Here is a 27,431-nt window from a genome sequence, read left to right as displayed (position 1 = left end):
TGAATCAGTTAAGTTTTAAGGGTCACTCTCCTGGGTTTATACAGAATTTGCTATCGGCATAATGAAACAGTAGATTATGATGTGCTGATAGCTTCATCACATTTACCTTTTATGCTAACCCCAGCATGACGGAGTAATACTGATCCTTTCAAGCCTGCAGGAAGCCACAGAGGCAATTCTGCAACAGAAAGTCATGAAGGATAAGAATCCTGCTGGCAAGGAACAAGGATAGAGTGCTGTATTGGGTTTGCCAGTAATAAATGCCATAGTGGCACTTAAAAATACTTACAGACTGTTCAGGAAATGGAAACTAGTCTTTGAAGTGGATTTTCAAACTGTGAGTCTCATTGCTTTGAGAAGCTCCTGCACAAAGAGACTGGATGAGTGGATAAAAATTGAAAAATAAGCAATCCTAAATTATGGTTTCCCTGGAAATTTATGGACAGTGATTTTAAGACGGTGGGGGTGTGATGGCTTAGTTGACATAGTGAAGCACACCTGAAAGAGTTCTAGATATGTTTTGAACTGCAAGTCACCATTGGCCATGGGATTTGTTGTCCAAAACATTTACTGGAGAAGGCTATTGGGGGGGGGGGGTCCTGTCTGCATTTTGACAACCCTCTTATGGTACATTATATTGGTTTATTTCTATTCTGGTTTCAGAAAAGCAAACATCTTTATTTCTGTCCTCATTGATGTGACTCTGGGGATACTGCTGATGTCATGGCTGTATCAGAAGAATCGTATTGGACATCTTGCCAATGACCTTGTTCCAATGGCTGATGTAAGTTTTTGGCTTGAGCCCTATATGCTTGAAATTATAATGCATTCTCCTCCCACCTGTTGCCCTACAGATATGTTGAAGTTCAGTCCCATCATCCCCAGCCAGCTTGAGGGTACCAAGCTGAGAGAGGCAACTACAGCTAATAAGAGTATCTGCATTAACATGGTGGTGGTTCACTTGCCAAGTGGGGGGAAATAACTTTTTTTCCCCTGTGACCATTGTGTCTGCAAAGAGCTGCCCAACAGAGCTGTTTCAAGTACACAGAATCACAGCAACCCCATCAGATGAGCACCCAGCCTCTGTTTAAAAACCTCCAAAGAAGGAGACTTCACCATCTGAGGAGCTCCTTCCACTGTCAAACAGCTTTTATTGTCAGGAAATTCTTCCTAATGTTCAGGTGGAATCTCATTTCCTGTGGTTTGCCACATCTTTCAGTCCAGGTTTGTCAAGGGAGAAGCAAACCAGATTTCCTAGCATGCTCAACACCTCATGAAGGCAAGAACCTCACAACCTGGGATATTGGGCTATATGAGAGGGCACCAGTTTGAAGAAGTTTGTTCCTACATTCCGAGAGCTGCCAAGAGTATGATAGCGCAAAATAAAATTTCTTATAGGAAGGTTCTCATCTGTTTAATTTTAGTGTGTGTGTGTGTGTGTGAAAGAATCTATTGCTGTTGTATGGCTCACACATTGTAAATATTAAATGAGATTCTATTTCTGAAGCATCCTGCACTTCCCTTTGTACAGCAAGAGAGGAAGTCAGTGGTGGTACCGATCAGCCTTGAATCACAGCCAGTTATTAAGGAAAAGTAACCTGTGGCTCAGTCTTATAGGCTAAAAGCAATATGGCAAATACATCAAAAACCTTAGTTCATAAATCTTAGGAATTAGGGAGTTGTAGTCAAATGTTTGATCAGTTTATTTTAAAGACGGGACATGAAGTTCAGCCTGTCCAGATTTCTTGGTCTTAATCCACCCCTTCTTCCTTGAATTTCCCTCTTACCAATGCCATATATATATATGCACGCATTCATTCTTATTGCTACGTTCTATATATGGTTTTCTGCTGCAGCTTAGTCAGTCCCCTTCTATTTTCACAGAAGCTATACCACTTGTCAACCTCCACACTCACATCCAAATAATGTGAGAATAAGCATCACAACACTGGAAAGATTTATCATCCCTCTCCCCATTTATCCATCCATTTGTGATTTTTTTCTGAGTAGATATGAATATCCCAGTTCATAATTCTCTACGTACCCATTTCTAACTCGTGAATGTTTTATATTTTTGTTTTATTCTTTATACTTGTGTGCACAAGTAAGCCATTATGCTGAGCACTTTACACACATGCACACTACAGTTGATCTTAGCCAAAAGGCCAAGAAGCGATGAGCACTTTACTGCAATTCGTTACATCGGTAATTATGAGAAAGAAAAGATAGAGTGAATTATTTTTAGAAACTTAAACAATCTCAGTGCTTACTTGAGGGTCATTCTTGCTCAGCAGAAACAACCAGGCAAGTACTAGTTTGCAAGCCTGGGAAAGAAAGCAGAGACCTCAATGGTTGTTTTACCTGTCCTTTGTGAGTTTCAATTACTTTTGAAGAAGAGCCCTACACCTTGAAATAGATTCTCCTGCATCTTTTATGGCTATTTCTTATTTGTACTACTTCATTTACTGAACTCAACTCATTTACTAAAATGTTAATTCACTAGTTTTCCTCTGCAGTTTGTAGCCATGTGGCTTTTCAAAACATTTCAACATTCTTGGTTGTTGTTTTTTGTACTAGAAAAAATCTGCTGAGGAAAAAAAGGTGGAATAGGTGCACAGTGCCTTATGATTGCTAGTGCTTAAATGCATGAAATTACACTAGGCCTCCTTGTTCCTTCATTCTTTGTTCCTTCATTCCTTGTCTGGAATTACATTAGGCCTCCTTGTTCCTTCATTCTTGTCTTGTCTGCCTACCTCCTCCATTTCCATAATCTGAAACCTAATTATGTATTCCTAAATTCCCTGATATTAATGGACCTATGTATGTCCATTTTGTTTAGCCCAGTTGTTCCCAAATTTTGGTCCTCCACATGTTTTGGAATTTAACTCCGAGAAGCCCCAGCCAGCTTGGCCAACAGTTAGGCATTCTGGGAGCTGAATTTCAAAACATCGGGAGGACCAAAGTTTGGGAACCACTGGCTTAATCAGTTGTTGTATGCCTTCCAGTCATTCCCAACGTATGGATAACTGAGTCTTGTGGACAAACCTACCATTGGGTTTTCTTGACAAGGTTTATTTGCCATTGTCTTCCTCTTAGACTAAAGGAATATGTCTTGCCCAAAGTCACCAAGTGGGTTTCGATGGCTGAGTGGGGTTTTGAAATCTGGGTTCCCCTCATAGTGTAACTCTCAAACTACTATACCACGCTAGCTCACTACATTTAGCCTAGTTGACAAAATTCTTCCTAAACAGCTCTTAATAGTACGCTGCTTTTTTTGACACTCCCAGAAGTTCAAATGACCTATACTACTGAACTGTTGGTGGTTCACTACCACCTAGAAATCCAGTTTCTGGGGAACGTGTCTTTGTTGTATAGCATTAAACAGTGCTTTCTACACATTATATATACACACACTCTCGTGCATATACACATGCATGGAAAAATAAACAGTTCCACTGGCAAAGATCCAAACATATGTGATGCCTCCAGTGCAATTCCAAAACATTTTTCCCCCTTCCACAAGGGAAAAAAGTAATACAACCATTCAGCTGCTCTCAGCATTTTGTGGGCACTGCTTTACATGCACAAGGGAACATTTTTCAACTGACCATTGTCTTTGTTTCCTCCTCTCTGGCAGCATGTTGCCCAGCAGCTGCAAAACCTCCTACAGTGGCTAATGGGTGTACCAGCTGGTTTAAAAATGAACAGAGCTTTGGACCAAGTCTTGGGCCGATTCTTCCTCTACCACATCCACCTCTGGATTAGTAAGTGCACCTGGTTGGGGTTTTTTTTCATTATAATAAAATTATTTGTTTCCAGGGGGAGGCAATCACCCTAGCATGCTCCAGTTGTTTGGAATTACGACTGGCTTCATTAATTGATCATGGTTACTAGGAAGTATAGTGGAGTCTCTTTGGAGGATTTTAAACAGAGCTGGATGCTCATCTGTTGTGAGTGCTTTGGTTGTGTATTCCTGCATGGCAGGGGGTTGGACCGGATGGCCCTTGTGGTCTCTTCCAACTCTAGGATTCTGTGAAATGATTCAACACACCTGAAGAGTACCAGATTGGAGAAAGCCTAGAGCTGAGAGATTCCCTCAGCTGCTGCTGTGGAAGATGGTGTTTATAATCCAACACATTTTGAGGATACTGGATTGAGCAACACCCCATTAATCATTTTCAACAAGAATCGTAACAAGCAGTCCTTTCCTGTCAATGCCACTAGGGGGGTGTTCCCACTGGCTTATACTCCATGTTACAAATCGAATCCAAGGTACATCGTTCCTATTAGAAACCGAATTAACTCTAGAACAGTTCTAGAGCAACCCGCAATCGTTCCCACTAAAATCCGATTCGTCAATCGGATTTTAATTTAATCCGTGTTAAAGGCCTATAACCCGTGTTAAAAAAATAGAAGGGTCGAACCTACATTTTTTCCTTGATAGGACATCAACATGGATGTCTGCAAACTCTGATTGGACCCCTGATCTATCTGCCAGCCAAATACCTGTCCAGACTACCAGCAAGCCCAACCAAATGAACCAAGATTAAACACCAGTCTTGCAAGCCATCCAATTTCCTGACCCAATTATTACATATTGTTGTTGCATGTCTTGAAGTCATTTCCAACTTATTGTGATCCTAAGGCAAACCTCTGGGCCTGAGAGGGTGTGATTTGCCTAAGGTCACCCAGTGGGTTTTCATGGCCAAGCAGAGAGGTGAACCTTGATCTTCAGAGTCTCACTCCTATACTAAAACCACTAGACCGCTCTGGCTCTCAGTATTACTGATACACATATGCAAACCAAACAAAATACATCATTTTTAAATATAAAGCACAGCAATTTAAAAAAACAGTTTAATAATATACAGAAACACCACAAAGAGAGTAAACGGCAAAGATAAAATGGGAAAGGTGAATGTCCTAGTCTAGACATACACACCCCAGCAAAGCATAAGCCTCTAAGCAGATAGACTCAAAACCATAGACAGGTTACATGGAAGATCACAAGATCAACCACAAACACAGCTGCTATACCAATTTCATAGCAGAAGCTGGTTATATACCATAGATTACCTGAATCAACCAGTCAGGACTGCTGTGTTCCAACATTCTAGCCTTAGGCATTCTTATAAGTTTTATGAACTCATTTGAAACCTGTTCTTATTGATGAGTAAAAAGCCATGGGCTTCTCAGCACCAGAGTGTACCAAATAGATATCAAAGGTGTTTAAATTGTAGTATGATTGACATAGCTCCACAGGCCTACAATCTGACAAGCAGATACAGTCTGAAAAATCACAGACAAACAAAAGACAGGCTTGCAAACTCAGATTTTCCCAGTTCTCTCAGACATTTTTGCAGCACAGAAAGAGAATAGCCCAGTGGCTTTGTGTCATCTGGGTCCACCTCCAGATGTTGTGTACTTCATTAATAGCACTGACTGTCCCAAAGGGCATAGCCAGATTTACATATAGCAAAGATTTTAATTTTGTGGGATTATTCCACTTTTTTTAGCAACCATGTGGTACCAGAATGACTGGCACAAATTGATGTTCATTTGTATATATTAATGTTTGCAGCAGAGATTGAATATTTTTTCCTTTTTCATTTAATTTGGTGGGGGGAACCTTTCTTAAGGACTACATCAGCACCTGGGATCCTACAATAGATGCTAAAGCCCATAACCCTGCCAGGGCTCCCAGCTAATGCCTTTTCTGTTTACCTGACCCCCTTCATGCATTACTTATATTTTCCATGGTACCTCAATGCTCATAGGTACTGTGGGAAATTAAAATGGCAGTTTGTTCCACATGCCAAGCACTACTGTGTTAACACTGTTAGATAAGAGGGACTTTGTCCAGGGTCCCTTCAGTCTTGAAGGACCTCTGCCAGGAAAAGCAACAAGAGTGACCTCAGTATGAGGTGAGTGCCATGCATTAGGCTCCCTGAAGACGTCACCATAAAATGGAAAGTCTCCATGGCAAAAAAAACCCCACCAAAAATCAAACAGACCATAAAACCCAGTATTAAAAAAACCACAAGGGAACATATTTCATTGTGGGGGGAAATCTTCCATATAAAATAGCGGGTATAAATAGCTATTACTGGTTTAATATTTTTCCAGTTATGCTGAATTAGCAGGAACAAGGCCAGGACAGGGCTGGTGGTATTTCATAGTCATTTAAACCAAGGCTGTTCAATTAATAGGTTCTGAGTGGGATTCAGCCTTCAAAAGACTTTCCTCCAATCCTGGAAGGCATAATTAAATTTCAGTCACATTGTGGTAAAATGTTTTCCTAGTTTCTTTCATAACACAAAGCTACTGCACCCCTCTCTTCGATTTGGCATTAGTACCTTGGCACCAGGTGCGAATCTGTTCTATACTGATAACTGGATGGCACCAGCTTTCTTAGAGTTAGTCTACCCTTAGGGAGTCTTTTGTGGGAAATCAAAAATTTGTCTTTTGGTGAAAGCTTGACTTCCTTTGTGTGTTTTTCCCCCCCTAAAGTCGTTTTGGGCAGGAGAAGTGCTCTTTTAAGTGACCATCTTTCCTTTTCTTATTGTTCAGGTTATATCCACCTGATGTCTCCCTTCATTGAGATGATCTTGTGGTATGTTGGCTTATCAGCTTGCCTTGGCCTCACAGTGGCCCTTTCCATCCTCTCAGACATCATTGCACTCCTGACCTTCCACATCTACTGCTTTTATGTCTATGGAGCAAGGTGGGTGCACTTTATTAGCTGATGCTTGGCAATAGTGCTGAGGAGGCAGACCATCAAAGTACATAAAAGTACAAAGTACATTTAAACTCATTCCTAACTGAATGTGCCTTAGGAGGCAGACCATCAAAGTACATTATAAATCACCATTCATGAATTCTCTGAGTGGCTTTTAGACAAGTCACTTCCTTTCACCTTCAGTTTACCATCTGTAAAATAAAGAACAGGATATTATTGGCCCAGGAATTTTTGTAAATCAAAATTTGCTCAGTGAAAACTATCAGAAAATAAAAATAAAAATTTAGTAGATGATCCTAGCCTCATAAATAGTCAGGGGATGGGAAATTATTGGAATACGTATCACGTTTTCAGTATTAGGGAGTGTTGTTTGATCAGTTAGGCTCTTGGACATCATATATTGATTATGCTGAACAGGAAATTGAAAAATCTATGTTTGGCACCATCAGCAGATTCAGCATTCTACACCTGTCACTTAATCGTCTTATGCACTCCTTACCTTATCTCATTTTATAATGTAAAAACACTTTTAATAAACTGTAATATTGCAGGTTGTTTTAAGCATTGCTTAGATAATGGGTGTAATTGTTGCAATAGATTTGGAACACCCAAAAGTGCTATATAAAAACTACATGTTGTTTTTATGTATAAGGTTGAAAATTCAGTCAGGGTGGGGCTCAATTTGAAGAACTAGATGCCATTTCAGAAATATTCTCATGGGGCCAATGGGTGGGACCAAAAATACCATCATCTTTTAGCTCAAACTACTTACTGCCAATAAGAAGCAGTCTTTCATTCTATATTTTATATAGATAGATAGAGAGAGAGAGAGAGAGAGAGCGCTGGGAAGCCACCAAATTGTGGGGTGATGGGGAAGGAGCTATTCCTCTGAGGAACTGGGTTGGGGCCCAGCAAGGCTGGGTTCAGGTCTCAGGTTCATTAGCCTTGCCCTAAGAAAATAGCATTGCTGAAATACTTTATACAAAATCAAACATCATTTGGGAGAGGCATGATGCAAGTATATTGACTTACTGCTTATTCCAGGGGTGGGATTGATGCAGGTTTCCAGATGTGTTGGACTACAACTTCCAGAAGCCCTAGCCAGGATAGTCAGTGGTGAGGAATGCTGGATGATACTGTTCAGAATCATCTGGAGGGTTACATGATCCCCGTCCCTAGTCCTATGCTGAAAAGCTGGAGCTCTCTTAGGGTCTTAGGTAAGCTTATCCTGCCTTCTGTCTGCCAAAGCATTATCATTTGGTGCTTCCCTGACCCACTAGAGGGCATAATGCTCTTTAAAGTCACAAAAAGAAAAATGAGGGCTAGGTGTATGCTATGCGTATGTATGACATTGCATCCCAGTTTCACCAGTTACTTTTCAACAGCCATTCCAAACAAAATGTCTGTTGCTTAACCTTTTGCACCAAAAGAAAGGATGACAATTTTTAATAAAGGCAACCCAGGGAAGCAAAGCAAAGTCTCATATAGATACCCTGCCTGTGAATAAAAGTAGAATCAGAGACAGTGGTGTTCATGTGGAATATCAGTATGCAAAAGGAACTTGTAGCACATTTGAGACTAATTGTGCAAAAGACATAGCATAAACTCTCGTAGACTTAGGTTGCATACGCATTGCAAAAATAATCCAGTTTGACACCACTTTAACTGGCATGACTCAATGCTATGGAATCCTGGGAACTGTAGTTTGTTGTGGCACCAGAGCAGGGCAGAGGTTGGAAACCTGTGTGTAGGGAGTCATAAAATAGATGGAATAGTGTCATGTTTGGTACAAGGCATTTTCCTATGTACCTGTTTTTCTGACGTCTGCCTTCAGAAAACCTTTCCCCATGAGTTTGACTGCTGAGAAATCCTTGCACTTCTCCCCAAGTGCCTTTGAGGATGCATTCTGGGTTGCACACTCATGTAATATGGAACCTGGTTGGACCTTGTTCCCTTATGTGGAAAGTGTACCCCAAAACCCACATCTGTGCTCTTTTGTACCTGCGCATTGCCCCAAAATGTTTCTGGTGAGGGGCAGTATTTCAGATAATTTCTCAGCCATAACGGATCTTTGTTTTTCAGAAATCCCCAGTTATCTTAACATTGTTTTAAAATACCTCCTCTTAAAGCATCTGGTTTGCAGCAGACAAACAGGTTTTTCTGGATATATCTTGCCAATGCTTTATGAAACAGTTTTGTCCAATCTGCATGTGCAAAATTGAATTTGGACTCTGGTATGCATTATATATCTGTGAAAATATTGTATTTTTTCCTCTCAAGGCCAATATTTTTGATTTCATCTTTAACAGAAATATTTGAAACTGCAGAAGCAGTATATGCTAAAAACAGAGAAACCAGAGGCAGAGGAAGACATCCAGTGGTTGGGGAGGCCCATAGTTCTGCCTCACCCTTCCCTTGTTTTTTTCCCTTCCACTGTTCCACTCTAGTGCCTGCCAAAATATTTAGAACACCATGAAAAACCAAATATTACAACCAGAAAAATGGAACTAAATATGTGCCAATGAACACAGCTCCTCAACATTTTATTACTGGGCCTGCTGTTTGTAAAGACCTCAGCATGGAAAGATAGTTCCTGTTTTTAGGCAACACCAAGAGTACCCAGAAAGGAAGCAAGCAAGCAAGCAAGATTGCTCCAACTAGGAAAGAGGAAGAAGTTGTAGAAATCTTTACATCACTTCACATGTTCCATGTATTGCATAGGAGAATTTTCTAATGTGTGAGATAGTCTATTTTTTCCCTCTCAACCATTCAGTGGTTCCTGATATCAGGGTTTCTTGCCAGCATAGCTTGGAAAAGGTGCTTTTTTAAACTGCAGTGTCCTGTGGCCATGCTGACTGGGGGATTCTGGGAGTTGTAATCCAAAAAAATTAAAGTTTCCAATCATTTATCCTTTCTGTGATGATCAAGCCAGCTCAGCCTGCGCTTGTCCACTCGCATAGCTTATACTTACTAACAATTACTTGTATACTACATACACCTGGCATCCTGTGCTGAACTCTCAGGGTGTCTCATGGGTAAAGATATTTGTTTCTCTTCAGTAGCGCTCCTGGATATGTACTGTAGACCCAAGCAGGAATAAGAGAAGCTTCTGTATGAATGCATCATATTGTCGGTCAGCTTGTTGCTACCTGAGCAGGAGCACATTTGTCAGGAGTGTGGCCTTCCAGATGTTGTTGGACTGCAGCCTGTATCTTCCTAGCCAGCATAGACAATGATATGGGATGAGAGGAACTTCAGACCAACAACACATTTCCCACCTGTGAATATATACAGTTGTTTGAGACTGGGACTTATGTGCTTTCTTTTCAGCATGATTTTGTGTTTTCTTTCTCTGGTTCTAGGCTCTACTGCCTCAAGATCTATGGCTTGTCATCGCTGTGGCGCTTGTTCCGTGGGAAGAAGTGGAATGTCTTGAGACAACGGGTGGACTCCTGTTCCTATGACTTGGACCAGGTAGAGGTTTTTGGAAAATAGGAACAGGGAAAGAAATCTGAGTTATAATGAGGATTTACTCCCCACCACTCAGGCAGGTGCATCAGCAAAGGGCTTAATTTGACGTTATTTCCAGTAGCATGCTGTTTTTCCCCCAATGGTAGTACTGTATGTAGGTGTGTTGGCAGAAATAGCTGCAATTAAGTCTGTTTTGTTCGTGTGCTGGATGCACTCATGATTGAAAGCACCATGCGTGCCAAACGCTATATAGATGGTGGCGTGTACCAGAAGCACATAGGTCCAGTCGTACTCTTTGTTCATAATATGACAGAGACGCAGGCTTCCTGTTTATGAGTGGACCCTGAATGTCACTTGAATGTCATCATTCTTTGCTGGCCAATTTTCTTGCCAGCTCGCAAGCAGTTATCTCTGAAGGGGGCCTAATCCTGCAAGACCCCTCTGGCAGGTGCTTGGTGCCATAGAAGTCAGAGCACAGGAGCGATAATGGGGTAACAGTGGCGAGGAAAGCAATTGGAGTAGAAGACACCAAATAATTACAGCCATACCCAGCAGTGTTGCCATAGTTACCTGCTGCTTTGTGTTTCTATTAAAAGGCCTATTTAATTCACATCAGATGGAGCTAGGCCCACATGTTCCCATCAGGACGACTGAGTGAATGAATATATATATGTGCACACTTCTTGCCTTTTTCTGAAATGTCAAGGGAACAGCATGACCAGCATTATGGTGGTTCTTTGCCCCCGCTCTCCCCCACTATCCAAGTCACATTTCTGGGGAAAGAAGAAGGGAAAGAATGGAGAACTTGGGCTATGAGAATCTACCCTTCCACTCTATTTTGCTCCTTTGCAGCCCTGTGGGCAAATGGTGGATGGCCAGATTATTTTTTCCTCTAGCATCTGCTCTTATCTTTCAGATAGTTGCAGAAACACTCTCAGTGACTTCTTTGAACAGTGTGGACTGATGAATTTTCTCTGAGTATGGTCACACATTTCGAAGCCTGAAGATGTTCAAATGGAAGTCACTGCTGTTAAACCCTTTCTGCCAAAGCCACATCGTTCCTTGTTGTGTAGATGATGCTTTTGTACACCATCCTTTCTGACGTTGCTCTAGCAACTTCTTTGCAAACTAGAATAATAATAATAATAATAATAATAATAATAATAATAATAATAATAATATTTGTGAAGTTGAAGGCTTTCATGGCCGGCATCCATAGTTTTTTGTGGGTTTTTTGGGCTATGTGGCCATGTTCTAGAAGAGTTTATTCCTGATGTTTCGCCAGCATCTGTCACTGGCATCTTCAGAGAATGCTTGCCTGGAAAGGAGTTGGGTGTGTGTGTGTGTGTGTGTGTGTACATACACACACACTGTGTGAACCTTTGCAAATTTTAAAGTCAAAGAGCTGGAAAAACAGACTAGGTTACTTTCATCCACAGCTTGATAAAATTACTTTTGGTCTATGGCTCCCATAGTCACCCAGCCAACATGGCTTGTGGGAGAATGTGGGAGCTGTAATCTTGAAACTACACCGATAGCATTTAGCATTTCTGTACTGCTTAATATAGAAATGCGGGATATAAGGAAATAAAATAATAGAGAACTCAGCATTCTCTAAGCAGTTTACAATGTGTAAGCCAATTGCCCCCAACAAGGTGGGTCCTCATTTTACTGACCTACAAAAGGATGGAAGGCTGAGTCAACCTTGAAGCCCCTGGGATTTAACTCACAACATTGCAGCTGAAGTATTGGTATTTAACCATGCGCCACCAAGGCTCCTACCAAGCTCCAGTTAAGCCTGCAGAGAGCCTGATGCAGATGTTATCTCAGCCATCAATGCATACAGTGGTCTTAATTCTTTCAACTTCATCTGCAGTATGTGGAAGATGATTTATTTATATCCCTTTCAGGGTTCCCAAGTAAATGGGTTGCTCATTAAGAAAGAGCAAGAAACCTTTAGCCTTGTTGGTTTTTCCCATCTGCTATGCTGGGTGGGGTTGATAGACAAAACATCTGGAGGGTCAAAGGATTCCCACCCTTCATGTTTTTTCTGGTCTTAGCATCAAAAACACATCTCTTCTAGCTTGCTCAGTATACTGTACTATCAAGAGAGAGCCTGGAAGTGTGTTAATGGGAATGGTAAAAAGGGTATATGCAGAAACATTCCAAGAGTCCCTAGTGCCATCTGCTAGGAGGATAGAGAGGGGAATTTCTCACACTTTTAGAGCTTTGTATCGCCACCACACTTTAGATTTGCTGTTATAATTAATCTCTGCTAATACTGAATTCTTCTGTGTCTTTTTCCTCCTCCAGTTATATATTGGCACGTTGTTATTTACCATCTTGCTGTTTCTTCTGCCAACAACTGCACTGTATTATTTAGTCTTTACTTTGGTAAGTTTGCCTTTCGTAGGATTGCGGGGTGGTAAAGTATTGGTTCCTTTTCTTTCTTTGCTACAGAACGACACTCAGAGCAATATGCAAACGCCTGAGGTATGTTTGAGAAGTTTGCAGCCTAGATGGAATGCCATGCTAGGAACATGACAAATGAAGAGTGTAACCTATTCAAAAGGGGATAGTGCTTTTAAGACACACCTCTCATAAATCTCAAAGATGCAAATGTTAGTAGTTATGGTGGACTTGGATTATCCTGATTCCTGATGGGACACTAACTTTGCTTCATGTGGGTTCTCCAACAAATTCCTGATGTGCTTTGCAGATAATTTCCTGATTCACAAGGGGACTGGCATTTATGGACTTGTTCCTAACCAATGGGGAGGAGTTGGTCACTGGAATCAAAGTAAACTTATTCAGGGATAGCTGTGTTGGCCATACAGCAAATTACAACAACATCTAAAATCCACAAAACAGTGACACCTTTATTGGGCCAACCAAAAATGCAGAAAATAATCATGCAAGCTTATGAAGCTCTACTGACTTCTTCATCAGGCCAAGCTTTTAAAAATCACAGGAGAAGAACAAAAATGACAGTGTTACAATCACAGGCCTATGTTTTGTCAAGATGTTGTTTTTGTTGTTGTCAGTTAACTCACTCTATCAGAATCTGTGTGAACTTCATATGGTTGCAACGTCTATTTTTCTAAAGAAACAGTTACAGTGGTTTGGCAAATGTATGCTACTGGTAGAAATCTAACTGGGGAAATAATTCCTCCTAGCTCCGTCTGCTAGTGGTGATTGTACAAGGCTTGATCCATCTGCTGGTGGACCTCATCAACTCGTTGCCCTTTTACTCAGTGATTCTTCGGCTCTGCCGATCCTACAGACTCGCATGTAAGTTTTAGAAGCTTCTCTTTTTCTATTTTGTTGATTTTTTTTCTTCTTCATCCATCCCAGTGTTCATTTAGCCTTTTCCTGTGCTCACTTTAATTTAAGAAGCTAATTAGAAAGTTATTTCAAAGTCATTATTCCCTAAGTAGAGGAATCCAATAACACACAGTAATTGGGGAAAGGAACCTGAGAATGCGAATCTCGAAAGAATTCAGATTCAGATTTATTCTGGATCCAAAGTGACATTAATAGGATAGTTGAGATGTAACACCAGATTCAGAGGGTGGGAAATCTATTTTTGGGATAACAACTTCCAGACTATACCTTGAGTCCCTATACTTGGAGAAAGGCGGGATATAAAAAAATAATAATAATAACAATAATAATAATAATAAACATCCCAGTGGCTGGGGCATTCTAGGGCTTGTGGTCAAAAAGTTAACTTTTCAATGCTTTGACTAAACCGTAGTTTGATGTGCCTATATATCATGCATAAGTGTAAACTCAGCATTGTGTTTGAATCCTTCTCCTTGCTGCTGTTCTCCTTCTCTCCTGGTTTCTTCCCTTCTTTCTTGCTGTGAGGCAAACATTTATTTGCTATTTCACCCAGAGAGGTTTGCTGATTTAATGAACTGATTTAATGAAATGGCAAGCCATGACAAAGGAGGGAGGAAATCATGGCATGCAAGGAAAGCAGAGAAGGTGTAACCCCAAGGTCCAAGGAAGCTCACATGCTTAACCAGCCTTCCACAACCTTGTGCCCTCTACATGTGATGAAAACAACTCTCATATTGGCTGGGAATTATGAGCGTTGTGGCCAGTCCATCTATGGAAACAGAGGAATACCTAGTTGGGGAGGGCTGTAACTAGGTTAATGTTGTAGGTGACCCACCCCAGTTAGCAAGATCTGTTAACTTCAAGGGCCCTATTCTAATGGGATCCTCTAAAAGAACTCATTTTCAATTAAGTGCAGGCATAACAATTTTAAAAGCACAAAAGATAAGCAACAGCAGAATTCAGTAGAACACGGTATAATTCTGTATCTGAGTTCCAGTACAGTCGGCCCTCTGTATTCACAGATTATTTATCGACAGATTCAACCATCCACAATTTGAAAATACTGTAAAAATAGATAAATTTCAAAAACCAAAGCTTGATTTTGCCATTTCATATAAGGAATAACATTTTATTATGTTACTGCATTTAATAGGACTTGAGCATCCATGGATTTTGGTATGTATGGGGGATCCTGGAACCAAACCTCAGCAGATACTAAGAGCCCATTGTATTACCAGCAATTCAGGCTTATGTTTAAATTGATGGTTTTATTCTCCCATGGAGATTTTAACGTTGATCTACTTCTTGATGTTTTGTACCACACAGTTCCATGTCATTTGAGACAGATCCAGCATTTTAATGAAGCTGTCATTACAAAAAACAAAAATGAGTTATTTGTACTCTTCATTGAAATTTTTGCCCATATGCTTCTTGCTGGAAATATAAAACACCCTAGAGAACAAGCTTCCTTAGAATTTCAACTGTAGTAGCCTAGAAAGCATCTTTGAAAGATACTACATTTTATTAATTGACTTCTATTAAGATATTACCTGGGAGCGGGGTGGCACACACCGCCTGAGGGCCACACTTTCCCTACCGTGATCTAGTCCAATGCTGTTTATGCTGACTGGCAGTGGATATCTAATTCTTCTATCTGGAGATGGTGGGCTGGGTTGAACCCTCTTAGTTTGGTTTCTCTTGTATGATTTAGAATAGGTTGGGCAATGGTGTACCCTCCAGATGTTGGTGATCCTCAGTTCCCATCAGCTCTAGTCAACACAGATAATTGTGATTAAAAGTTGGAAATTGCAACCAAACAACATCTGAAAGGCTGCAGGAGCCCCTATTTGTATACTGCAGTAGTCAGTTGACCAAGCCCATACCCTTCCGTCACCTGCTTTTGCTTGTGTCTTTTCAGCTGGTGTGAAGTTTCGAGTGCTTGAGCAAGAGTCTGGGAAACCCCTTCGACTTTTAATGCAGGTAAATTACTTTACTGAATGGAGAGAAAGTTTCTGCTTTTCAGATAACATTTTGTTTCCTCTACTCAGCTCTGTTTACTGATGAGAGTTGTAGTCTAGCTGTATCTGCATGGCCCCAAGGGACCACCTCTGTCCTAATGTTAAGTGAGTTATAATTAAAAGAATTGAATATTTCCCCAATTTCTCTTTTATACATAGGTGACACTATAGTAATAATCTTCTGTACAATGCAGAAGCCCCGTCATGTTCAAGAAATTATTTGCTACACATGATTTTTCCCCCTTAGAAGTCTCTTGGCAGAATGGAGGACAATTCTTGCAAAATAATAAATAAGTCACTAGCTTCTGATTGCTGAGGCTGACCAAAAGAACATGATTGTAAGTGCATGAATTGTCCTCCATCCTATGGAATCCTGGGATTTGTAGTTTTACAGTGTTCCTAGAATTCTCTGCCAGTGCTGGTGCTTCACAAGACTACAAATCCCAGGATTCCATAGGATAGTGCCATTGTAGTTAAAGCGGTGTTAAACTACATTATTTCTACATTTTTAGATGTACCAGTACTGTAAACCCATTGTAGTTTTAGAAACATGTTTGTGCATGACCTTTTTAAAAAAGAAAAAGTTATCTGGAGGTGGCTTCAGCTGCTTTGGAAGCATGCTGAAAGAAACTATGAAAACAGATAGTAGATACCTGCTTTCGGATCTGATGTCTGCGGAGTTGTACTGAGATGTACTGGTTGGCATCCATCTTTTAATCAACATTGTAATAGTTAGTTTAAGTGCCAAGGCTGACAAACAAGATTTAAAAACAAAACACTGAACCAGTAGCATTTGGGAGCAAGCTTTCAGTTGACGTGTTGTGAATTGCACAAAATTCTTTCTTCGGTGTTTTGTGAAATTGCACAGCTCTCATCCCCACCAAACGCAGCCCAATAATGAAAAGTGTCAGCTGGGCTGTTTTGGATCCTGTCCAATTTGAAGAGAGTTTGGTCTTCTCAAATGCTGAGCTAAGCTTAAATGTAAGTGGCTTGCTGGATCACAGCCAGAGCATTTACTATATTGTATAGGGTCAACCCCACAATGAACTACTTTTACTAGTGGTTTTTTTGTAGAAATCCAAAATTGTATATTGAAATGATGACTCTCCAATGGCTTAGATGCTTAACTGTGACAGAAGCCCCACTTTAGAGTACCATGCATTCAATTTTATTGTGTTAATTGTGTCCACACATTGGGCCAGAGCTTCCGTGGTTTGCCAAAAGAGGGAAATAAATAACCAAGCTGATGGAAAATGCTTTAATTTAAGTGCATATTATTGGGGAGATCAGAAACTCTTTATGTGCGCATGTGTAGGTTCAGTGCTATGTGCATGACTCTTACTCCTTTCTACCACCAGATAAACCCTCTCACATATAGCCGTGTGGTGCAAATATACAGGCTCCCAACTTATAGTTGCTACCCCAAGGATTCCTGGGCCTCACTGTGCAAGAAGCTGTTTGTTGGAGAGTTAATCTACCCTTGGAAGCACAAAGGAGAAAAACAGGACTGAGATGGACTCAAAAGAGTCAGTTGAAAAGAACATTGCAGAAAAGAACTATTTTCCAGGCCAAAGAGACCTTGGAACCAGCAGTTGCCAAATGGCACTCAAATAGACACCTCTTTTGCCAAGAGCTGTGTAATATATGGGACCAGGGGGTGGACCTTGGCATCAGGTGAGTTCCTTCCCCACCACCATCATGAGCTGGGTTTGGGTTTTTTTTTTTTAAATGACATACAATTTAATCCTGAATTAGAGTGCCAGTGGCCAAAACTTAATCTGACTGATAGAAAAATGGGGGTGTGAGTCCTTAGAATATGGAAAAGGTACAGAAACCATGCTAACTGTTGGATTCTGAGAATTGTAGTCCAAAAAAGAGAGCTTTTCCAAGGCCTATTACAGACTGCCAACATAAAGCTGCTTCGGGTCTCTTTGGAGGTATGTTGTTTAAATGATACATGGGTCCTAAGAGTCCGGAGGTCGTGCCAAAGCCACACTCCATTCCTAAGCACTGGAGTGAAGCTTTGGTGCAGCTTCCGGATTCTTAGGATGCATGCATCATTTAACCAGCATACCTCCAAAGAGACCCGAAGCAGCTTTATTTTGGCAGTCTGTAACAGGCCCAAGTTTGCAAATAATAGCTGTATAGTACATATGTGGCATATGATTCCACATCTTGATAAAAATACACAGGCATAGCCTCTTGAAATATTGAGAGCCAAAAGGGCAACTGAATATGGTTAGCAGGGTTCACACTGGGGCAACAGGTGTTGCCTTCATGCTCTCTTTATGGGACTCCTGAAGTCATCTGGCTGCTCACTGCTAGAAACAGGATGTCTGGCTATATGGAGCCCCCCAATGTGGGACTTTTTCCCATTGGGGAGTCAGGGCCAAACTACATGGGACCTTTGTCATGTTTGCCCTTGCTCAGTTGATTTCTCTTCTTTTTTTAAAATAGAACTAGTGTGTGGAAGTAAGGAGCGAACCATAGAGTATGGGAAGGGGATCTTTAAATCTTTGCACCTATAGCAGTCCCATTTAAAATTTGCCCCTTACACCTGCTACTCACAGTGATAAAGAAGCTCCTGTTAGTGTCTTTGGTCCAAAACACACTGCAGAAATAATCCAGTTTGAGACCGCTTTAACTGCCCTGGCTCATTGCTATGGAATTCTGAGATCTGTAGTTTTGTGAGACATTTAGCCTTCTCTGTCAGGGAGCTGTGGTGCCACAATAAACTACAATTTCCAGTATTCCCTAGCACTGAGCCAGGGTGGTTAAAGCAGTCTCAAACTGGATTATTTCTGCAGTGTGTTTTGGACCTTTGGAAGCTTTCCTACCTTTCTGAATAGCAAGTGGAGTGTAATAGATGGAATTACGAGACTATAGTGAAGAAAAGTATTGGCAACCTTCCTCCACCACCTCATGCCATACCATAGTAGATTTTTTTAGTATCTAGTTTTTTAGCATTCTATAAATTATACCTGCTATCTAGTCTTTTAGCACCCTATAACACAGGGTTGAGCCCTTTGAGTTTTAAAACAAAGAATAAGTTGTTGATGCCATCAAGTTTTTAGTACCATTTTTTAAAATGTTTTGAGCCAATTCATTGATTGTTGGGTTTAATATAAGACATAAATCTACTGTAAGCATTGCAGTTGAGCCTTTGAATGGTGGGGCTGATGTTTATCTTACAATCTGTCTATTGCTCAAAGCAGGAACGTAACTGGATGCAATACCCTACCAGCAATAATAGTCGACTGTGAAACATAAAGATGTGAAGAAAACCATTCCAGGGCTAGCAACTGAAGCATACTAACTTTAGATTAAGGTCCATAGCGGCCAGTAGGACTAATTCTATGTGAATACCTGTAAGGTCTGATTGCTTCTGTATAATACAAAGGCATAAACCACTTGGTACCTTGACATTAAATTTCAAACTGATTTTCATATGAGCAGCTAAAAGCCTTTTATGATTGCTACTGCAAAGCCGTAATCATCATACCTCTTGGTGTGCTATGAAAATCTGGAAAATCTCTGTCTTGGACCTAACTTTTTAGACTTCTTACTCAAACCAATAATGGTAATGTCTCTATTATTTCAATGTACCTGATTCTCAGCATGCTTCTTCTACAATCTAATAGTGCCTGGAGACAATAATAGTTCCTGCTGCTCTGAACAGCTCAGTGCCATAGTATGAACACCCTTCCTAAATGTAGTTGCTAATCTCAGTTACAGTAGACCCATTGAATAAATGGGATTTACATAAGTGTGGATTTACCTTTCAGTAGATGAACTCTGGCTGCGACTAGTAATTGGATGTAGGCCAATGATATTACAATTGTGACTTCATTCAAGACCAGCACCAAAAGATACCAAGGTCTTGATATCCCTGCATTGCATTTTGGAGGACTTTAGATGGTATCTCTAGCAAAACCAACCATTGGCTATATACCTTGGCTCACTGAGACTTTGTTCTGTTGTGGATCAGGACACTATAGTGTGCCAACACATTAATAAAGTCACGGCCTAGAAACTCTTGCAGTCGCCTGAGTAGAGGTTCAGCTTAATAGCTTATATGTCTCATAAAACCGGCATCGGCTACCTGTATATTTTTCACCATATACAATTCCCTTTAGGAAGCTATAGTTCTCTGTAGCTTCCTCTCACATGGGCACATAGTAGGAAAGATGAGGCTCACACTGCCAAGTATTCATTAACTGTATTAGGAAAAGCCATAACATAGGATATAAGCCTTTAGCAACCTGTCTACTCATAAACACTGTTAAATATGCATGTTGCTTTTTATATGTCCAGGTATACCTCAGTAAATAAAGTATGTGTGTTCCTATAGCATTGAAAGAATAGGGATAGATACCCTAGCATTTGGGAAATTTCTCACCCACCACTCACACACACACCAAGTTCCTGGACTTGATTCACAATATTGCATAAACGAACAACATTTTAAACATAACAGTAAAAAGCTGCAGTTTTGGGGCATTACGTGGGGAGCCATAATATCTAGTGACCTTTTATTGTTGATTTGTGGAGAAAATGTATGGAAGTCCTCTCCCTTTTTTGTGCCCTCTTTTTCACCATTTGAGATTTTTTTTAGTCCCAGAGAGGCAGCATGTCAGTGATGCTCCAGTGACAGTGATGTAAAGCAACATCTCAGCTTTAAAAAGCCTTGTTCCCAGGCAGACTTTGACGTTCTGCAGTTGGTCCTGTGAAGGCACATTCTTCAGTGGAAGAATTCTTTTTCTCTTTGCAAACACAGATCAAGTCCTTCCCGGAGCTCCTCACATTTTCATGCTGAGCACAACTCCCTTTGATTTGCTAATACTAACACTCCACAACTCAAAGGGGGAGATTTAACAGCTCCATCTTCCCAACCTATGACTAGGGCTGTATTTTCTTCCTTCTCTGTTTAGAATACTAATAAAAATAATTTATGTGAACAACTCTTGTGACAATTTCCAAGAGTGTATTTGTATTCATTTGTCATAGCAAAAACTATTTTTAAAAATCCCGCTGTTTTGAGCCTTCGACTCTTGTTCTACTTAGGGCAACCCTAAAGTGTTTATAAGGTGGGTTTTCTTCGCAACATTTGTTCGGAGAAGGTTTCCCATTGCCTCCTTCTGAGGTTTAGAGTATGTGACTTGCCCAAGGTGGTTTCCATGGCTAAGTGGGGATTTGAACCCTGGTCTTCAGAACCCTAGTCCAACACCCAAAACCACTACACCACACTGGCTCTCAGGAAAAATCTAGTGGCACCTGCAAAACTTAACCATGTTGCATACATTTTCATAAATGGAAGCTCATCTCACCAGATTTGGTGAAGTGATACAGTACATATAAATTATGATAACATTGGGTTGTTGTTATGGGCTGGAATACATGTCTTAACTGAAAGCCCCCTCTGCTTCCTTGTTCAATTACAATCCAATATTGTCATAAGGAAATAGGTCAAACTTCAGAAGAAGACCCAGGTCGATGTTTGTAGTGTTTTTTAAAATGCAATCCATCTGTCTGATTCAAGTGACAGAGTAAAAGTACATCATACATGCACTCTTCTAACACTACATCAATACAATCTGCAAAGGATTCTAGCAGGCATTTGCCAACCAGTACCCACATCATGGCTGCTTCTCTAGAGCATGCCTTTTTTTAGGGCAGCACTTGATTTCCATCTAAAGAAATTATGAGGCAACCCTGCTGCAGTTCCACAGTTGAGGCCAAAGACAATCTGTTTAAAAAAGCAGAAGGGCCTAGTTTTAAGAGCTCCACTGTGGCCCAGAAAGTAAGGGTGGGAAAGCTATGTGTATGTGTGCCTTCAAGTCATCTTCTGATTTATGGTGACTCCATGGATTTCATAGGCATGGTGGCTTGGCTAGTCCCTTCCTCTGAAATAAAGCTGACAGCACCATTGGTGGTGCAATGTATGCATTGGTGATCTCTCCTCCAAGTACTAACCAGACCTGACCTAGCTTAGCTTCCAAGATCAGGTGCCTCAGAGAGCAACTTTCCATTGGTCCCAGGCCAGTTTGTTTATGGATTATTTTGAAAATCCATTGCTGTGTCAGAATGATTTAATCTCTCTTGCAGATGGAAAAACAGAGGGATCAGATCATCCAGTACGGTCCACTAAATGAGAAAAGAATATGAATTTGTACTTGCTTGTCATTCTCTCTTTCCCAAAGCTGCTTCTGTTGCTTTAGGTCTGGATCCAATTCAAACCACTGAAACCATCTGGTGAGTCAGGGTTGCAAACCAGCTGATCTTAGGAGCTTTCTGCTTGTCTAACGTATGTGCCAGCTGGTGCATGTATGTGGATATTTATGGTGTTTTCTAGTGTAATTGCTCATAATCCATTTTGCGCATGTTTACCAACCTGATGTTCTAAGTCTGTTCAGTATAAAATATGTCACAAAGGTAGAGGGGATAGAAAAAGGGGACACACATTCCCTAGCCGTGTTCCAAAACTGCAGCTATTGAGTCTCTGTTTTACTCAAAAGTAAGTATCCAGGGCCCCGCATCTGGATTATGACCATCACACAGTGGTAAGGAAATATCAACTCCCTTCTGCCACTTGTCATTTAAAATTCTTCTTCTACTTCTTTTAGCTTCTGTAGGTGGCACCTTGATCTCGGTCCAATACATTGCACCAGTTCTGTAATGCAGTTCAAGGATTGCGTGACACAGTAGAAAAACTATCCAGGTTCCCAAAGATCTGACGGCAGACCATTTTTCAAAGAGGGCACTGCTGCCAAATAGCCACTGGAACATCTCTGGTGACACTTTTGCACAGGAAAGGGTCTGCCCAACACAGCAATTCAGTGTTAATAAATTTTCCATCAGATTGCTTCGTATTTGGCTGCTGAACTGCCAAGAGAAGGGAACAAGTTCACATGCGAATGAGGCTGGAGTTTATTTTAAAACCCTTCTCTTCTCGTTCCCCTTGAAGCCCAGACTTCCTTCCCAAGCCAGCCTTGCTTTCAAATGCTGCCTGGCTTCTAACAGTTCACTGAACAGCACCAGCCCTGCAGGCAAAATGGACTAGAGCTCATTGTCCTCTGTTTTGTTTTTTGGTTTCAAATCATGGCAGCCAGTAAAGCAGTGTCTACCTAATTTTTAGCTAGATGGTCTGTAAAAAAAGAGAGGCACACAAATAAATGCTCATTCATGGAAACGGCAAAAAGTGGCTCAGTACAAGAATTCCTAAGTCACTAGCTATGTGGCTTGGGAACAGTTTCTACCGGTAAGCAACTTTAACTGTGAGCCACCTTGGGTCCCACTTCAGGAGAAAGGCAATCCAACCCTCCATAGCTTGAAAAACATTCTAAAAAGATACATGTCCCTAAAAGCAAAGCTTGATTTTGCCATTTTATATAACAGACACCATTTCAGGACACCACTCCATTGAATGGGGCTTAAGCATTTTGGTATCTATGGGGGGTAATGGTCCTGGAACCAAACCCAAGCAGATACCAAGGGCCCGCACTGTATACAGTTCAGGCCTTAGCATTTCCAGTGAGAAAATGAACTGGGAACGATTTGGGCCTGGAATGGAGCCAAACTGGATGAGCCAGTGGCAACTTCACATATCCATCCAATAACTATCCAGAGAGATCCTGCTTGCCCTTGTACAGATTCTGTTCAAACAGCGTCAATAACGGCCATAGAGATTTTTGCCGAGAATATTCCAGCATCCCCAAAGAGAGGAGATTTCAAGGGAGGGCATGAGAAGAAACCCTTTGAAAGCTCACAGCAAGTCTGATCAAAGGCTTCCTCTGTCTCTGTTATCAGCTCTCAAAAGCAATCTCTTACTCTCTCATATATATATATATATATATATATATATATATATATATATATTTATTTTGGGGGGGAGGATGGCCTGCTTTAAGTTGGATGACCTAAACCAAACCACACACACACACCCCTTTTCCCTACTATGTTTTCCCAGGCTTTCCTTGGTTTGCTTTGTGCCTCTTGCCTCCCTTGCACTATTATGTCAGTGAGAGTATTATCTGCTGTGCTCTTTTAATCTACAGCCCCAGAGCTACCTCCAGAAGGCTATTGGCAGGAGGGGAAAGACAGGCAGAAAGGAGGGGGAAACGGGGCACAAGAAGCTTATCATCCCAGCTGGAGAGCAGCTGTTTAATTTTCCTTTGCAATGAGACGACGTTAAGACCAATATCTTTGGACCGTTGCACTATCTTGAGCAAAGACAGGTGCTGTTCCTTACCTCCCTGGACACTTATTTCTAAGTAGTCCCCATTTTGTTTGGGGGTTCTTTCCATGGATGGAGACACCATCCACCCCCACTCTAAGATTAGAGATGGGTGAGAAAATTTTGACAATACATTTTTGGTAACAGAAATCACATATTTCTTCCTATATCTGGTAGCTTGACGTTTGGGGGTGGTTTCTTGGTTTGCTTTGAAAAAGACTGAGTGCAAGAGAAAATGTGTCTGACAGATTTCACCATCCAGGCCTGGCTTTGAGAGTTTGGCTCTTAAAAATCTGGCTTTGAATCCCAGCGAATTCAACCATATTAATACTGAATTAAGGTTGTGTGTCTGTGCCTTCAAGTTGCCTGTAATTGCATTATCTTGGGCATAGACAGGTGCTGTTCCTTACCTCCCTGGACAGCCGATATATTTTGACAGTGGAGCACACTCCCTCAGAGAGTGATGGAGATTCCTTCTTTGGAGGTCTTTAAACAGAGGCTGGATGGCCATTTGTCAGGGATGCTTCGGTCATTAGTTCCTGCATGGCAAAATGGGGATCAACTGGATGGCCCTTGGGGTCTCTTCTGACTATTCTTTGATTCTGTAAGCAACCTTCAACAATCAGATGAAACCACTCTTTGGAAGCAAAAGTTTGGAGAAGTTAATGTTTGGATTGCAGCTCCTGAAATGGCCAATGGTCATGCTGGCTGGGGAAAGTCTAGGAATTGTAGTAACAAAATAAAACAAACTTTTCCAAACTCTTGATCAGGCTGCTCATCTTTGAATGACAGCAGAAAGAAAATCGTTCAGGCCCAAGGAGAATAGCCTCTCGAGGAAGGAGCATTACCAAGAGCTCCCTTCACTGCCTTGGAATCTGCAGACGGGGCCTGCCTTGTGTGCATCATTTTTTCCCAGGGCTACAAGTCAGTTTCCAGGCGCTGGTTTTCATCCAGACCTTCTATGTTTTCTCCTTTCCTTTCCTTCTTTCCTCCCAGCAGCAGCAACAGCTGCAGCAAATGAAACATTTTTTTAAAACTTGCATGAAATATTAATAACAGCTGCTTGGAGCAGTCTTCGCCGTGTGTTCTTCTCCTTCACCTTCCTCCTCTCGGGAGTTGTCTACACTTGGCAAGGAAACTTCAAGGATGCCAAAGCAAAGAGCGGGAGAATGGGAGAAGTACACAGCCCATCGATCCCTGTGGGTTCCGTAACCAACTGTCCAGGCCCTGTATAAACAAACAGAAAAAGATGGTACTTTGTGGATTTGAGCCTTTTCTCACCTCCGTCCCTTAAATCCACTACTACATCCCATCTTCCCAACTCACCTTACTTTGTACCTGTGCCATGTTTTGCTCCTTGTACATCTGAAAGAGTGACTACACCAAGCAACCAGTGCTGCTTATACATAGGCTGACCCTCTGTACCGTTTTAAATTAGACAGGACCATTTTTCTTTCTTATTTCCAGACTGTCTCATCATCATCATCATCAGTATTTTCTTATTGTATATACTCGACTATAAGTCGACCTCATGTATAAGTGAAAGGCAAGTTTGGGTGCCAAGTTTAAGGATTTTGCTATGACCCGTGGTTAAGTCAAGGTTAAAACTTTCATCTAAAAGCTTTTATCAACAATGAACCAAAATTCTTGTCCAGCCCTACCATGCCAATAATAATAATAATAAAATTTATTTCTACTCCAATAACATCAAGGTGGCTTACATCAGTAAAATCCATACAATACCATAGAATATCCCACTGTCCCTTCCCTCCGTAAACCAAATCAACACAGTAATCACAACATAACAATGACTATAATAAAATGCAATTAAATGATAGATTCCTTTTCCTTCTCTTTGCTGGAGCTTACTGCCTCCCTGCAAAAATTAATGCAGTGTAACTGTCACGGCTCAAATTCTGTGGAATCCAGAGATTTGTAGTTTGCTCTCTGACAGAGAAGGCTACATATCTCACAAAACTACAAATCCCAGAACTCTGTAGCATTGAGCCATAGCAGCCAAAACATTGTCAAACTGCAGTAATTCTGCAGTGTAGACGCAGCCCAAGTCTGATTCAAAAAAGCAACCCTGTTATCACATATGGCAGAAACACCTAAGCAATGCCTGAATCAGTAAATCTCTGAGGTTCACCAGACAACGGATGTACAGAGGGGCTTTATATGCTCGACAATAAGCAAAAGGCGCAGGTTGCATTTCAAAAAGCCCGGAGTGAATTTTTTAGGGCTTTGGGTTATAAGTATTTCATGAGCTGCCAGGTCACTTCTCGGCTGAGCTATTAATAATTCACTTCCACAATGCTCTATTTAGCATCTAAAATGATCCCTTCCTGTAGACTCTGGCTGAGCACAGAACTAACAATGCCACCTCTCCTGGCATTTCTCTCCTTTCCTTCCATCTTCTACCTTTCTTTTTTTTACTCTAGCCACTGTTTGGTTTTGCAAAATCCAGAAAAGAGACAGCAGAGAGGTCCTGGGATGTGAATCTGTATCCGGGAATAAGTGCTTTAAATCTTATCAAAGGGCCCGAACAGACAGGCCAAAATAAAGCTGCTTCGGGTCACTTTGGAGGTATGCTGTTTAAATGCTGCCTGCATCCTGAGCCCAAAAACTGTGCCAAAGCCATGCTCCAGTCCTATATTGGAAATATATCGGGTGACGAGGGAGGTAAGGAATACTCTACTAGGCCTTTGTAGCTCCTCTGTGGTCAATGTCTGGCAGATGTTGACCACAGAGTTGCATTGGAGGACCTAGCTAGAGATTCACAGAGAGGCGGCGTTATCTCAGTGTTTTTGTTACTTGTGTTTTTTCCACATTCATAGAGATCCTGTGCCAGCGAATGTGGAGGGATGAATGTATTGTTGTTCTTGTTGTGTGCCTTCCAGTCGTTTCCGACTTTTCTGGGGCCAGGGACGTAGCTAGGATTTTAGGAAGGGGGGGGTCCAGGCTAAGTGCCACCATTGTAATGGGGCTTGGGTGCGGCGGCGCAGCAGCACACACCATTCATTTTTCTAATGGAAGGGGGGTCCGGACCCCAAGAACCCCTTCCTTGGCTACGTCCCTGCTGGGGCTGAGAGTGTATGACTCTCCCGAGGTCATGCAGTGAGTTTCCGTGGCTGAGGAGGGGATCAATTCGAACCCCTGATCTCCAGAGTTGTAGTCCAATGCCCAAACCACGCTTGCTCTTGTGGCCATGCATTGTAGGTTTAGTAATAAAAAATGTTGCCTTTTAAATTCATTTTTGAGGGGCTATAATTGCATTTCTATTGCATTGCAATTTTAATATTAATAATAATAATAATAAAGAGTAGCAGGAATAGTAGAATTCTTAATCCGTAGAAAAGCTCCTATGCGTACATAAAGGCCTGGTGGCTGTACAACGAAAGATTTCTTCTCGGAAGCTTACCTCCCAACTGGTTTGAATTATTCAATGAAACAGAACCAAATTGTGTGCGTTGGGTGGGTTTGTGGAAGGGGGGGTTGCATTAAAAATAAACAACGTGCTCCTTTTCAGCTGCTGAATAAATTGGCAGCTGGCGAAGGGCAAAACACAACCGGTGTAGAGGAAGGAACTGGGGCACTCTGCAAGCACAAAGCAAAGAAAATTATG

At 41.3% G+C, this 27,431-nt stretch overlaps 1 protein-coding gene across 7 annotated transcripts in view; it reads left to right on the top strand.

Annotated features, from left to right (window-relative positions):
- Positions 1 to 19,020, top strand: part of PIGQ (phosphatidylinositol glycan anchor biosynthesis class Q) — a 37,587-nt gene extending 18,567 nt beyond the window's left edge. For 5 of the 7 annotated variants that reach the window (XM_089539714.1, XM_089539717.1, XM_089539715.1 and 2 more), the window contains 8 exons: positions 664 to 784; positions 3,638 to 3,764; positions 6,571 to 6,724; positions 10,102 to 10,213; positions 12,524 to 12,604; positions 13,387 to 13,501; positions 15,474 to 15,535; positions 16,932 to 19,020. In XM_089539714.1, the coding sequence (XP_089395840.1) occupies positions 664 to 784; positions 3,638 to 3,764; positions 6,571 to 6,724; positions 10,102 to 10,213; positions 12,524 to 12,604; positions 13,387 to 13,501; positions 15,474 to 15,535; positions 16,932 to 17,084 (925 nt within the window). In that variant the 3' untranslated portion in view covers positions 17,085 to 19,020. The other 2 variants (XR_016282449.1, XM_089539718.1) reach the window with 2 other exon arrangements.
- Positions 19,021 to 27,431: the final 8,411 nt, after the last annotated feature.

The sequence above is a fragment of the Sceloporus occidentalis genome, unplaced genomic scaffold (assembly GCF_023333645.1).
Source record: "Sceloporus occidentalis isolate IW3139 unplaced genomic scaffold, rSceOcc1.0.p SCAF_10, whole genome shotgun sequence".
Taxonomy (NCBI): Eukaryota; Metazoa; Chordata; class Lepidosauria; order Squamata; family Phrynosomatidae; genus Sceloporus; species Sceloporus occidentalis.
Note: the sequence above shows the minus strand (reverse complement) of the source record. Positions and strands in the feature narration are given on the sequence as shown.